Consider the following 15535-nt stretch of genomic DNA (forward strand, 5'->3'; position numbering starts at 1 on the left):
ACATTGTCTGGCACATGACAGGTGCTTAATTGATTATTGATTGATTGATTATACAGTAGAAATCTACACAAATGGCAGGTTTATTACATAATGATGGTCTACCCTATTGCCACCCGTTCTCCCTACCAAACAAAATTTCAGAGATTTTGACTTCTTGGCACCCTCCATTCCCCACCTTTCCCCCTCCAATCCATTCAGCTTTGGGATTCTTCTTGGACCAGAAGTGTGATGTTTAGTGAGTGAGAGAGTAAGTAAGAGATTGAGTGAGTGAAAAGTAAAAGCAAGTCACTATACCAGCTGGACTGAGCTGGCTCCAAACCATGCTTCATTCCCTTTCAGCAAACTACAAGGATATGTAGCTCACTCAGTATAAGTATCTTGCCATTTGTCCTCCAGCTAAAAGTGAAATTTCTTTCCCCCTTTCTCCACTTAAACTTTCTTGTTCTTGATCTGGAAAAGATAATCAAATCAAAATGACCATTATTAGGAGAGAAGGACACAACAATCTGAGACTGTCTTATAGCTTCATTCATAATCCCTGTGGTTGCCTTGATTAAAAATCTCTTTCCTAGTCTCTATCCCCTATATGTGTTCTGTTTCCCTTATTAGAATATGAATTTCTTAGGCAGCTAGGTGGTGTAGTAGATAGAATACAGATCTAGAGTCGGGGGAACTGAGTTTTAATTTGGTCTCTAAATCTTTGACACTTAATAGCTGTGTGATCCTAGGTGTCATTCTGTCACCAAAAAAAAAAAAAAGCTTCTTGAATGTATTGTCTCATTTTCAGCACAGAGTATTATATCATTATGTCATTATTGTTTTCATTATTATATCTTATTGTTTTCAAAAAGGAGTATCTTCTGCCCATCCTAAACTAAGGGTTGTCAGTCTTGTTGAAGAGAGCAGTATCTGTGACATGTTCTTAGTTCATAACCTCATAATTCCCCAATTAACTTTCAAAGCTATAGAATTCTCTAAGATTATAATTTGCCCATTTGGCTTTGGTGGAAAGAGTTTCTTACCAGGAATTCCCCGAATTTAGCTCTGTAGTGTTCCTCTGTGATGGAATGTTCAAAATTTTATCACATTCAAGAATTCATTTTAATGGTCATATATCCATGAAATGAGCTGGGAACTCCATATTGATCATATAAGCAGTTTAATCATCAAAAGCAGATAGTCACACTGGGGCTGTCTAAGGTGGCTGCTGGACAACAATCATGGATTCTAGCAAAAACTACTCCAAAATTCCCTGGTAATTATAGAAAAAGAAAGGAGGGGCTGCAATGTATGCCAGTATGAATTGGCTTATATTTTGGGGTTTCCATAACTTAGGGCTGGCCTCAGGTCCCATCCTCTTGGATGTCACATCAGGGTTGCTTCGAGTAAAATCATGTGTTTCCAAAGTCTTGTACTGGTCATACTATGGTCAGAGTGCTTTCTTTTGATTTTTGTTCATCTTGGTTTGCATTATTCATTGACAGGAACTCATTATTATTATGGCTTTCATTGATAGTAACTTCTGCTAAGAAACTACATCATGAACTTTACTATTAGAGACTTTTGCTAAGAAAACCATATTAAAAGTTTCGCTGATTAAAAGAGGTATACACTATTATAATTTTTACAGTTTAATGAATCCACATCCTAAGCTTTCAACTAACTGGGACTCTATACCATTTTTAGTTGCCATAATTTTGAGCTTGCAGTCCATTACTATTTTTAGTTATATTTTCTCTGTCCTATACTTGTACAACATGGATCCAAGTAACAGTCTGATGAGAAAAGTTCTAACCCTACAAGGGCTACCCCAGACATCTAGAAAGATCAACTAAAATGAATGTTGTATCCCTTAAGTGAAACCCAAATTACTTCAAAACAATGTTACCAATCCCAATGTGCATCCTTACCAAATTTTACATTGAGTTGTGTATTCATAGATGGCTTGAGAGAGTTTTGTTCATTCTTAAGACATTGTTTATTTTTTTCTCCTAAGTATAATACAGTGTAAACTCCAACATTCAGAATCCACACAGGCCACTTGTTGGACATTAAATATACTATGGCATAACTTGAAAAAAAAACAGTCATAAGTAACTAACCATCTTTGTGACAGATGCCTTTTACAATGCCCTTCTATTTGCCTGGTAGCCCATCTCATGAGCAATGAGATTCTCATCTCAATAGTGAAAATCCAATTTCATTACTAAATAAACACTATATAAATTATTTTATGTAGTTTTAAGTTCATAACACTGAAGAAAGAAGTTGATTTTAGATTCAAAGTCACAGGGCTAGACTGTAGCACTTAGGAAGAATAAAGAGAGTCAGTCTCTCTCTCTCTCTCTCTCTCTCTCTCTCTCCCTCTCTCTCTCTCTCTCTCTGCTTTTTTGTCATATTCAATGAAGTCTCTTGGAAGTAGTAAATACCAATCAGGCAGTAACAAAATCATTCATATATCCCCAAACAAGATTTTAAAATTCTGTTCCCTGAAGACACGTATATTAGACCATTTACAAAATAAAACATACCTATTCTATGGGGGTGGGGGAGAGTTTTCTGACGTTTAAAATATGTTCACTTCTAAAACCGTCACTAGACTTATTTCAGTGAAGTCCCAGGAGGAAACTACAAACACTCTTAGACAATGCTACAACTCACATAAGAGATCCCTGCAGGTTTAAGAGTGACTTAGAAAAACCACAAAATTAGCATTATCTAAGTTATATTACATCTTTATTTTATTAGATACTTCCCAATTACATTTTAATCTGGTTTCCAGGCTTTGTAAATCCCCAAGTGTACCTAGAGTAATGAGGGGAAAACAGTCTACCTAGTCTAAGTGAGGGAAGACACTCTACCTAGAGTGAGGCAAAACAGTCTAGACTAAGTGGGGGGAATACAGTCTACCTTGACTAAGTGAGGGAAAACAGTCTACATAGACTAAGTGAGGAAAAATCATCAACCTAGACTAAGTGAAGGAAAACCATCTACATTTACTGAGTAAGGGAAAACAGTCTACCTAGACTAAGTGAGGGAATACAGTCTACCTAGAATAAGTGAGGGGAAAATAGTCTACCTAGCCTAAGTGAGGGAAAACAGTCTATCTAGACTAAGTGAGGGAAAACAGTGTACCTATTGTAAGTGAGGGAAAACAGTCTGCCTAGACTGAGTGAGGGAAAACAGTCTACCTATACTAAGGGAGGGAAAACTGTCTGCCTTGACTATGTGACAGAAAACTGTCTACCTAGAATAAGTGAGGGGGGAACAGTCTACCTAGACTAAGTGAGAGAAAAATAATCTACCTAGACTACGTGAGACAATACAGTCTACCTAGAAAAAGTGAGTGGAAAACAGTCTACCTAAACTAAGTGAGAGGGAAACAGCATACCTAGCCTAAGTGAGGGAAAACAATCTACATAGACTAAGTGAGGGAATACAGTCTACCTACACTAAGTGAGGGGAAAACAGTCTACTTAGACTAAGTGAGGGAAAACAGTCTACCTAGAATAAGGTAGGGGAAAAGTCTACCTAGACTAAGCAAGGGATAACTGTCTAACTAGACTAAGTGAGCAAAAAAATTCTATGTACATTAAATGAGATAAAACAGTCTACCTAGACTAAGTGAGGGAAAAAGAGTCTACATATTCTAAGTGAGGGAAAACAGTCCACCTAGACTAAGTGAGGGGAAAAAGACTCTACCTAAACTAAATGAGGGGAAAACAGTCTCCCTAGAATAAATGAAGGAAAACAGTCTACCTACACAAAAGGAGGGGAAGACAGTCTAGCTACACTAAGTGAGGGAAAATAGTCTACCTAGCCTAAGTGAGGGAAAACGGTCTATCTAGACTGAAGGAAAACAGTGTACCAATAATTGTAAGTGAGGGAAAACAGTCCGCCTAGACGAAGAAAGGGAAAACAGTCTACCTAGACTAAGGGAGAGGAAAATAATCTACCTAGACTATGTGAGGCAATACTGTATACCTAAACTAATTGAGGGGAAAACAGTGTACCTAGAGTAATGAGGGGAAACAGTCTACCTAGTCTAAGTGAGGGAAGACACTCTACCTAGAGTAAGTGAGGCAAAACAGTCTATCTAGACTAAGTGAGGGAAAACAATCAACCTAGACTAATTGAGGGAAAACAATCTACCTAGACAAAGCAAGGGAAAACACTCTACCTAGACTATGTGAGGGAATACAGTCTACCTAGACTGAGTGGGAAACAGTCTACCTAGACTAAGTAAGAGGAAAATAGTCTACCTAGCCTAAGTGCAGGAAAACAATCTACCTAGACTAAGTGAGGGAAAACAGTGTACCTATTGTAAGTGAGAAAAAACTGTCTGCCTAGACTAAATGAGGGAAAACAGTCAACCTTGGCAAAGTGAGGTAAAAACAATCTACCTAGAATTTAGTGAGGGAAAACACTGTACCTACACTAAGTGAGGAAAACAGTCTACCTAGACTAAGTGAGGGGAAATCACTCTACCTAGACTAAGCCACTGAAAACAGTCTACCTAGACTAAGGGAGGGGGAAACAATATACCTAGACAAAGGCAGGGAAAACCATCTACCTAGACAAAGCTAGGGAAACTCTCGACCTAGACTAAGGAAGGGAAAACAGTGTACCAAGACTAAGTACGGGAAAACAGTCTACCTAGACTAACTGAGGGGAAAACAGTCTACCTAGAATAAGTGAGGGGAAACTGTCTACCTAGACTAACTGAGTCACTACAGTCTGCCTAAACTAAGTGAGGGAAAACATTCTACAGAGACTAAGTGAGGCAATACAATCTACCTAGATTAACTGAGGGGTAAACAGTCTACCTAGAATAAGTGAGGGGAAACAGTCTACCTAGACTAAGTCAGTAAATAGAGTCTACCTCGAATAAGTGAAGCAAAACAGTCTACCTAGACTAAGTCAGTAAATAGAGTCTACCTCGAATAAGTGAAGCAAAACAGTCTACCTAGACTAAGTGCAGGAAAAGATTCTACCTAGACTAAATGAGGGAAAACAGTCTACCTACACTAAGTGAGAGGAAAATATTCTACCTAGACTACGTGAGACAATACAGTATACTTAGACAAAGTGAGAGGAAAAACAGTTTACCTAGAGTAATGAGGGGAAACAGTCTACCTAGTCTAACCAAGGGAAGACATTCTACCTAGAGTAAGTGAGGCAAAACCTTCTATCTAGACTAAGTGAGGGAAAACAATCAAACTAGACTAATTGAGGGGAAACAGTCTACCTAGACTAAGCAAGGGAAAATACTTTACCTAGACTATGTGAGGGAATAAAGTCTACCTAGACTGAGTGGAAAACAGTCTACGTAGCCTAAGTAAGAGGAAAATAGTCTACCTATACTAAGTGAGGGAAAACAGTCTATCTAGAATAAGTGAGGGGAAACAGTGTACTGATTGTAAGTGAGGGAAAACAGTCTACCTAGGCTAAGTGAGTGAAAAACATTCTACCTAGACTAAGTGAGAGGGAAACTGTCTACCTAGCCTAAGTGAGTGAATAGAGTCTACCTCCACTAAGTGAAGGAAAACAGTCTACCTAGACGAAATGCAGGAAAACATTGTACCTAGACTAAATGAGGGGAAACAGTCTACCTAGACTTATTGAGGTGAAAACAATCGACCTAGACTTTAGTGAGGGAAAACACTGTACCTACATTAAGTGAGGAGACCACTCTACCTAGTCTAAGTTAGGGGAAATCACTCTACCTAGACTAAGCCAGGGAAAAGAATCTTCCTAGACTAAGCAACGGAAAACAGTGTACCTAGACTAATTGAGACAAAACAGTCCACCTATACTAAGTAAGGGAAAACAGTGAACCTAGACTAAGTGAGGGAAAATAGTCTGGATAGGCTAAATGAAGGATAACAGTCTACCTAGAGTAAGTGAGAGGAAAAGACTCAAACTAGCCTAAGTGAGGGGAAACAGTCAAACTAGCCTAAGTGAGGGAAAACTGTCTACCTAGACTAAGTGAGGGAAAACAGTTTACCTAGACTAATTGAGGGAAAACAGTCTAGCTAGACTAATTGAGACAAAGAAGTCCACCTATACTAACTAAGAGAAAACAGTTTACCTAGACTAAGTGAGGGAAAACAGACCCCCTAGATTAAGTGAGAGAAAACAGTCTACCTAGACTAATTGAGGGGAAAAAGTCTACCTAGACTAAGTGAGGGACAACAGTATACTTAGACTAAGTGAGGAAAAACAGTCTAGCTAGACTAAGTGAGGGAAAACAGTCTACCTAGTCTAAGTGAAAGGAAAATAGTATACCTAGCCTAAGTGAGGGGAAACAGTCTATGTAGACTAAGTGAGGGAAAACTATCTACCTAGATTAAGTGAGGGAAAACAGTCAAACTAGCATAAGTGAGGGGAACAGTCAACCTAGACTAAGTGAGGGAAAACTGTCTACCTAGATTAAGTGAGGGAAAACAGTTTACCTAGACTAATTGAGGGAAAACAGTCTAGCTAGACTAAGTGAGGGAATTACAGTCGACCTACACTAAGTGAGGGGATACAATCTACCTAGACTAAGTAAGAAGAAAACAATCTACCTAGCCTAACTGAGGGAAAACAATCTACATATACTAAGTGAGGGAATACAGTCTACCTACACTGAGGGAATACAGACTGCCTAGACTATGTGCAAGGAAAACAGTCTATCTAGTGTAGGTGAGGGAAAACAGCCTATGTAGACTAAGTGAGGGAATACAGTCTACCTACACTAAGGGAATACATCTACTTAGACTAAGTGAGGGAAAACAGACCCCTAGATTAAGTGAGGGAAAACAGTCTACCTAGACTAATTGAGGGAAGAAAGTCTACCTAGACTAAGTGAGGGAATACAGTCTACCCACACTAAATGAGGGAATACAGTCTACCTAGACAAAGTATGAGGAAAATAGTCTGCCTAGCCTAAGTGAAGGAAAGCAGTCTATCTAGAGTAAGTGAGGGAAAACAGTGGGCCTATTGTAAGTGAGGGAAAACAGTCCAACTAGACTAACTGAGGGAAAACAGTGCACCTAGACTAAGTGAGGGAAAACAGTTAAGCTAGAGTAATTGAGAGAAAACAGTCTACCTAAACTAAGTAAGGGAATACAGTCTACCTACAATAAGTGAGGGAAAATAGTCTACCTAGACTAAGTGAGTGGTAAACATCTACCTAGACTAAGTGAGGGAAAACTGTCTACCTAGATTAAGTGAGGGAAAACAGTTTACCTAGACTAATTGAGGGAAAACAGTCTAGCTAGACTAAGTGAGGAAAAACAGTCTACCTAGTCTAAGTGAGAGGAAAATAGTATACCTAGCCTAAGTGAGGGAAAACAGTCTATGTAGACAAAGTGAGGGAAAACTGTCTACCTAGATTAAGTGAGGGAAAATAGTTTACCTAGACTAATTGAGGGAAAACAGTCTAGCTAGACTAAGTGAGGGAATTACAGTCTACTGACACTAAGTGAGGGGATACAATCTACCTAGACTAAGTAAGAAGAAAACAATCTACCTAGCCTAACTGAGGGAAAACAATCTACATATACTAAGTGAGGGAATACAGTCTACCTACACTGAGGGAATACAGACTGCCTAGACTAAGTTAGTGGATAACTGTCCACCTAGACTGAGAGGAAAACAGTCTACCTAGCCTAAGTGAGGAAAAACAGTCTAACTAGACTAAGTAAGGCAATATATTCTACCTAGACTAACTGAGGGGAAAACAGTCTACCTCAAGTAAGTGAAGGGAAACAGTCTGCCTAGTCTAAGTGAGGGAATGCAGTCTACCTAGAGTAAGTGAGGGAAATCTGTGCATGTTGACTAAGTGAGGGAAAAAGAATCTACCTAGACCAAGTGAGGGAAAACAGTCTACCTAGACTAAGTGAGAGGAAAACAGTCTACCTAGCCTAAGTGAGGGGAAACAGTCTACCTAGAGTAAGTTAGGGGGAAACAGTCTACCTAGACTAAGTGAGAGGAAAACAGTCTACCTAGCCTAAGTGAGGGGAAACAGTCTACCTAGAGTAAGTTAGGGGGAAACAGTCTACCTAGACTAAGTGAGGGAAAACAGTTCCCCTAGACAAAGTGAGGAAAAACAGTCTACCTAGACTAATTGAGGGGAAAAGAGTCTATCTAGACTAAGTGAGGGGAAAACAGTCTACCTAGACTTTAGTGAGGGAAAACAGTCTACCTACACTAAGTGAGGAAAACAGTCTACCTAGACTAATTGAGGGAAAACAGTCTCCCTAGAATAAGTGAGGTAAAACAATCTATGTAGACTAAGTGAGGGAATACAGCCTGCCTAGACTATGTGCAAGGAAAACAGTCTATCTAGTGTAGGTGAGGGAAAACAGCCTACGTAGACTAAGTGAGGGAATACAGTCTACCTACACTAAGGGAATACATCTACTTAGACTAAGTGAGGGAAAAAGTCTACCTAGAGTAAGTGAGGGAATACAGTCTACCTAGAGTAAGTTAGGGGGAAACAGTCTACCTACACTAAGTGAGGGAAAAAAGGGTCCCAAGAATAAGTGAGGGGAAAACAATCTACCTAGACTAAGTGGGGGGAAACAGTCTACCTCAAGTAAGTGAAGGGAAACAGTCTGCCTAGTCTAAGTGAGGGAATGCAGTCTACCTAGAGTAAGTGAGGGAAATCTGTGCATGTTGACTAAGTGAGGGAAAAAGAATCTACCTAGACCAAGTGAGGGAAAACAGTCTACCTAGACTAAGTGAGAGGAAAACAGTCTACCTAGCCTAAGTGAGGGGAAACAGTCTACCTAGAGTAAGTTAGGGGGAAACAGTCTACCTAGACTAAGTGAGAGGAAAACAGTCTACCTAGCCTAAGTGAGGGGAAACAGTCTACCTAGAGTAAGTTAGGGGGAAACAGTCTACCTAGAGTAAGTTAGGGGGAAACAGTCTACCTAGACTAAGTGAGAGGAAAACAGTCTACCTAGCCTAAGTGAGGGGAAACAGTCTACCTCAAGTAAGTGAAGGGAAACAGTCTGCCTAGTCTAAGTGAGGGAATGCAGTCTACCTACACTAAGTGAGGGAAAAAAGGGTCCCAAGAATAAGTGAGGGGAAAACAATCTACCTAGACTAAGTGGGGGGAAACAGTCTACCTCAAGTAAGTGAAGGGAAACAGTCTGCCTAGTCTAAGTGAGGGAATGCAGTCTACCTAGACTGAAGTGATGGGGAAACGTGCGTGATGCAGATGCAACTTTAAGCAGTGTCCTGGCTAGGACGGCACATGGCCCCACTGGGCCTGCCCTCCCCTTGAGCCCCCCCCGTAACTTGGGCCTCAGTGCCCCGGGGTGTCTCGGGGAGGCTGCCCCGGGCCCGGCCCGCGCCGCAGCGCCCCCGGCCCCGGCCCCGGCCCTCCAGCGCCGCCCGCACAGCCGCGGCGGGGGCGGGGGCGGCGGCGGCGGCTCCAGCGTGCGCGCGCAGGCGGGGGTCGCGCTCGCTCCCGGCCGCGGCCCTGCGTGCGCTGGGCGCGTGGCGCGGCGGCGGCTGCGCAGGGCCCGTTGCGGGCTCCCTCCCGAGGCCCGGGCTGCTCGCGGGGCGACATGCTGAGGTGGAGCCTGGAAAGCCGGTAAGTATGCCGTGCGGGGCGGAGGGCAGCCGCGGGGCTGGGCGGGCCCCCGCCGCCTCCTTTCCTTTCCCCTGCTCGCCGCACCGCCGGACTCTCCCGCTCGTCCGTCCCCGGAAGGAGTCCTGGGGGCGCCCTCGCGGAGACCCCCCCGGCCCGGCGGGGTGGGCGGCCCTGGCCGGGGCCTGAGGCCTGAGGCCGCCCGGGAGGGAGGGAGGGAGGGAGGGAGGGAGAGAAGCCGCTTTGAGGGTGGGGGCGGGGCGGGCGGGGCCGCGCGCGTGTGCGTGCGCGCGCCCGAGTGCACAGCGTGCCCGAGTGCACAGCGTGCCCGCGCCGCCCCCAGGGACGCCCAGACCCGGCCGCTGCAGGACGCGGTGTCCAACGTGGAGAAGCACTTCGGGGAGCTGTGCCAGATCTTCGCGGGCTACGTGCGCAAGACGGCGCGGCTGCGGGACAAGGCCGACCTGCTGGTGACGGAGGTGCACGCCTACGCCGCCACCGAGACGCCCAACCTCCGGCACGGCCTCAAGAACTTCGCCGAGGAGTTTGCCAAGCTCCAGGACTACCGGCAGGCCGAGGTGGGCCGGGCGGGGCGGGCCGGGCGGGGCGGGCCGGGCCGAGGTGGGCCGAGGTGGGCAGGGCCGGGGCGGGCCGGGGCGGGCCGAGGCGGGCCGAGCGGGCAGGGCCGGGGCGGGCCGGGGGGTGGGCCGAGGTGGGCCGAGCGGGCAGGGCCGGGGCGGGCCGGGCCGAGGTGGGCCGAGGTGGGCCGGGCGGGGCGGGCCGGGGCGGGCCGGGGCGGGCCGAGGTGGGCCGGGGGGCCGGGTGGGGCGGGCCGGGCCGGGTTGGGCCGGGCGGGGCCGGGCCGGGCCGGCCCTCACACCGCAGCCGCGCCCGCGCCCCACCAGCATGTATTAGGCGCCTACTGTATGGGAGGGGTTCTGTGCTAGAGAGGCTGGAAGGGGGAGTTGTGACCGCAAATGCCGGGGAGGCCAGGTTCCGCCAGTCCCACCAAGGAGAGTTTGGGGAGCACGTTCTTCCCTTCAAGGGGAGTGGAGGCCGAGGGAAGGTGGCCTTGCCCCGGCAGGGCCCCTTGAAACAAGCTGGGCTGCAAGGTGGCAGTGTCAGGCGAATCACTATAAACATAGTGGGGTTTTTTTACATTTTTATTTTTTGCAAGGCAATAGGGTTAAGTGGCTTGCCCAAGACCACACAGCTAGGTAATTATTAAGTGTCTGAGACTAGATTTGAACTCAGGTCCTCCTGACTCCAGGGCTGGCGCTCCATCCACTGTGCCACCTAGCCGCCTCTCACACAGTGGTTTTTACATAAGTAACCCAACGCTTAGGAGTGTTTTCTGCACATTAGCCCTACCAATTCTCAGTCTTAGCATGAAGATCTAGATTTCCCCCATTCCTTTCACAAATTTTTAACTTTAACTGACAATGGATGAAAGGATAAATATATGTGAGCAACTTGAATAAAGGGTTTGTATGAATGAGTATAGGGTAAGAGACTTCACTCCTTTGCTATTTCTTCTGGCCCCTCCCCAGCCCACCCTTCAACTTATCCCAGAAAATTTACGGATGTGTGCCAACCTGAAAAAGGTTGGCATATCTTAAGTAGTGTTATTGATACCAGTAAAATATTATTGATTTTGGGGGGGGCAGCAAGGTGGCACAGTGCATGGAGCACCAACCTGGAGTCAGGAGGACCTGAGTTCAAATCTAGTCTCAGACACTTAATAATTACTTAGCTGTGTGGTCTTGGGCAAGCCACTTATCCCTATTGCCTTACAAAAACCTAAAAAAATAATAATAATTAAAAAAATAAATTGATTTTTTTTGGTAGCAGTACAAAGAGCTTTTATGCAAATTTCTTCATTTATATTGGTACTATGGTAAAGGCATTTAGAGGAGAGCCAGGTTAACTGTTCCTTTAGAATTGTGATTCCCAGGTGGTGGTGTCTTCACTAAAACATACTTTTCATTTGACTTCTTTTCTTAATCTGTTACAATTTAACCATTTAAGTGCCTACACCACAGGGCATAGTGTACAGTCCTTCCCAGAGTTTATATTCAAGTGATAGGTTTTGATACTTAGACAAATCACCATATTCTTATAAGGGCTTCTATATGCAATTCCCTTTTTGTACACTGCATTCCAGCAAAGTTGACCTTTTTCATTCTGCACATACACAGCATTGTGCTTCCTTATATCTAGCCTTTGCAGAGCCTGCCCCACTAAACCCAGTCTCTTCTATTCTTCTCTGTTGATCACTTATATCCACTTATGTGAATAAAGTCTCTCTTTTTTTGGCAAGGTATTGGGGTTAAGTGATTTGCCCAAGGTCACACAGCTAGGTAATTATTAAGTGTCTGAAGTCAAATTTGAACTCAGGTCCTCTTGACTCCAGGGCCCATGCTCTAGCCTTATGAACAAATCTTGTCATTTCTTAATCAGCCTTTCACATGGCCCCTTTCTTTCTGCTAACCACCACTTAAATTAGGCAGCTCTTACTTGAACAGTTACAGTAACTGCCTTTCGCTTTGTCTTCATGTCTTTACTTACTCCAATACATCATCTTTTTCATAGCTGCCAAACTGATTTTCTCAAATCATAGTTCTAATCATATAACCTCTCTAATTATATCCATAATTAGTCTTTTGTTTTGCATTTAAAGCATTTCACCCCCAATACCATCATCCCTTTCCAAGCATGTTACATTCTAATATCTATGATTTAACCTTAAGATTCAGCCTATTTGGCCTGCAGCTCTGGACTTCTGTCTGGTCCCTGTCTATATCTGGAATATTTTGCCTTTCAACCTCCTAGTCCATAGAATTCCTGGAGTCCTTGAAGACTTGGATCAAGTAGTGCTTACAGGCATTTAGGTGACACTATAGAGAGAGTGCTGGACCTGGAGTCAGGAAGACCTGAGTTCATATCTGGCCTCAGCTACTTCCTAGCTTTGTGATCCTGGGCAAGCCACTTAACCTCAGTGCTTACCTCAGTTTCCTCACCCTTAAAAAAACTGACTTATCTAGTGATTGTACTTAAATAAAATTAGCATTAGATTTAATTTTTAATTGAAGTATTTTATTTCTGTATTTTGTTTCAGTTATACTTTATAATCTTTGCCAATAGGTTGAAAGACTTGAAGCCAAAGTAGTTGAACCTTTGAAAACTTATGGAACTATTGTGAAAATGAAGCGGGTAAGTACATGGATTATTAGCTGTTTGGGCAAGGGTTATTCATGTGCATGTTCCAGTGGTCATTTTATAAAAAAGTATGAGGAGTTGAGTAAGGGGTGAGGTTATGAGTGTTGTGTTTTTTTTTTTACAGATTTTATAAGATGATTGCCTGTAACTAAATGAAATCAGTTGTTTTTGGAAAATAGGCTGTTGAAAAATATTTTCAATTTTATAAAACTACAAATTGTAAGACATTCTAATTTTACTTATTCTCTGCAATGTGTTCTGAAAGTCAGTAGTTTTCAAGCATTTAATGCTACTAAAACTGCACTTAGATTTATTAAAAAAAGATACAGAGAATAAAATTATTTTTAACTAAATAATTTCCTCTCCTTCTACTAAATCCCTACTTACTATATAGTGAGGTGACTCCATGTCCTGGTAGACAGTCCTAGGGAAGCAAAGGTTCTGGCAGATTGTTATCAACCAGAAAAGACTTTGCTTAACCCCAGCAGTGAACTTTGTGTCTTTTATCTAAGTCCATGAGATTTTAGAGAATCTTCAACTCTCATATTTTACCAGTGAGGTATCTGAGACCTAGGAAGTGTTAAGTGACTTCTGAGGTCACATAAGTAGCAAACCCAAAATTCTAACATCATCATCATAGGAGCAGAAGTAAGGATGATAAGGTCACCACCAGAGAATTAGTATCCAGATTACAATCACCTTTGAAGCATAGGAACTCTTAAAAACCATCTTCTAGGGCAGGGCAGAGTTGTCATCTAAATCTTTAGAAGACAGGTCTTTCTGTACGGATGATTTCAAAATTCTTAAAGTAATAAGAAATTGCATTTTTGTTAAATGAAGATGAGCCTTATAAATTTATATGTGTGCAAAGTATACAAGTCTGAATTCTTTTAGTATAAGTATTCATATTAAGCAAGGGACTTTTTCCTATTATTGTAGCTCCGAGTTAATGGGTAAATAAAGCAGTAACTTACCAGAAAGTAAATATGTCTACAGGAGGACCTCAGAGCAACTCTAACAGCAAAGAATCGAGAAGCTAAGCAGTTAACACAACTAGAAAGGACACGTCAGCGGAATCCATCAGATCGACATATTATAGTATCCTTTAAATTTTTTTAAGAAAAAAAGTTATTTTGTAATTTATTTGCTAAAAAAAGGTAATCTCCTTTGAAAGATTGGCATTATTAGTTTTTACATTTCCTGAAAATATATAGTGTGGTCAGAGAATTTAGAGTTCCTACTTTAAAAGGATTTTGGTTTTCTTTTCCCATTTTAGAAATTATTCACTGTTAAACGAATACTTTAATTGATTCTCCTAAACATTCCTTTACAGGGTTTCTAGACTATCTACTGATATCGTTTTTGTATGGTGACAGTTTAAAAAAGAAAAACTGGATTTCCATAAATCAAAGGGATTTGTTGTCCAGAAATATAAAATGGACTTGTAGAACTCCAATTGTACATGAATTAGTTAAAATCAGTTAATGCATTTTATCTTACTTTTACCTCATTCTCATAATTTTTCCATACACTTATTTTTGGGGGAAGAAAATAAACTTTTCCTAACATAACCTTCAGTCCTATGCATACTATTTTTTAATCAGCTTTGAAATAACCACCTACAGCTAACCAAGGTTCATTGAGAGATTTAAGAATATTCTTAAAGATTCACTCCCATAGTGAAAAATAAAATGTTCAAGACGGGAATTCTAGAATAAAATTGAAAGTTTCCCCATTTAACTGAGTCCCTCTTGAATGTTCTTCATTATAAATAATTTTATATTGAAGAGAAAATAGTCTCTGGCTGCTTTCTGCCTACCTCTAGAGAAGAAAAACTAGCACCAGAATTATCAGTACCATATCTGTCTTCTTTCCTCTTGTTTTCGTCTGTCTCTCTGAGTGTTATGTTTTTTAATTTTTTATATTTTTAATTTTTACATCACCTATATTTCTCACTTAACACTCCATCCTTCCCGTCCCATTGCTATCCCTTATTAACAAAAAACTAAAGAGGAAAAAATCAGTTCAAAAAAGGCTAAAAAACACATTTTTTTTAAATCTTAACATTATATGCAGTGTTCCATAACCCATAATCCCCTACCTCTGCAAAGAATAAGGAAAGGTATCTTCTAATATCTCTTCTTTTGGACCTTACTAGATCATTATAATTTTATAAATTTATTTCATTTTTTGGTTTTTGCAAGGCAGTGGGGTTAAGTGACTTGCCCAAAGCCACACAGCTAGGTGATTATTAAGTGTCTGAGGCCAGATTTGAACTCAGGTACTCCTGACTCCAGGGCCGGTGCTCCATCCACTGTGCCCACCTAGCCGCCCCCAATCATAATTTTAAAGCATTTAGTTTTGATAGTTTTGTAGTTGTTCTTTATGTTTACATTACAGTAGTCATGTGCTTTGCTGATTCTTCTTTCTTCACTTAGTATCTTTATCAGTCTTTCCATTCTTTATCAGATCTCTTATCATATTCTTAAAGCATTCATTTTTTCTGAATCTTTTGAGTCTTTTATCTTTCCATCCCATTATCTCCTCTGATTACCAAAACTACTCTTAAACCCTTTATAACTTCACCCATTCTCTCTTGCTCTTTGATCTAAAAGATGGCGTTTACTAATAACTTCATTTATACCCTTTATCCCAATTGTGTTATCTTCTATGACATGACCTTGCTGTGCTTATCAACCCGATTTTTACTGTCATATGAAACCAGTTTTG

The 15535-nt window shown here is 42.0% G+C and overlaps 1 protein-coding gene across 3 annotated transcripts in view; it reads left to right on the forward strand.

The window, feature by feature from the left end:
- Window positions 1-9476: 9476 nt before the first annotated feature.
- CIBAR1 (CBY1 interacting BAR domain containing 1) overlaps window positions 9477-15535 on the forward strand; it is a 41292-nt gene continuing 35233 nt past the window's right edge. The window contains exons 1-4 of one of the 3 annotated variants that reach the window (XM_074200184.1): window positions 9477-9589; window positions 9930-10164; window positions 12731-12799; window positions 13802-13903. In XM_074200184.1, the coding sequence (XP_074056285.1) occupies window positions 9564-9589; window positions 9930-10164; window positions 12731-12799; window positions 13802-13903 (432 nt within the window). In that variant the 5' untranslated portion in view covers window positions 9477-9563. The remainder of the gene's footprint in view (window positions 9590-9929; window positions 10165-12730; window positions 12800-13801; window positions 13904-15535) is intronic. The other 2 variants (XM_074200183.1, XM_074200182.1) reach the window with 2 other exon arrangements.

Source organism: Macrotis lagotis, chromosome X (genome assembly GCF_037893015.1).
Source record: "Macrotis lagotis isolate mMagLag1 chromosome X, bilby.v1.9.chrom.fasta, whole genome shotgun sequence".
NCBI lineage: Eukaryota > Metazoa > Chordata > Mammalia > Peramelemorphia > Peramelidae > Macrotis > Macrotis lagotis.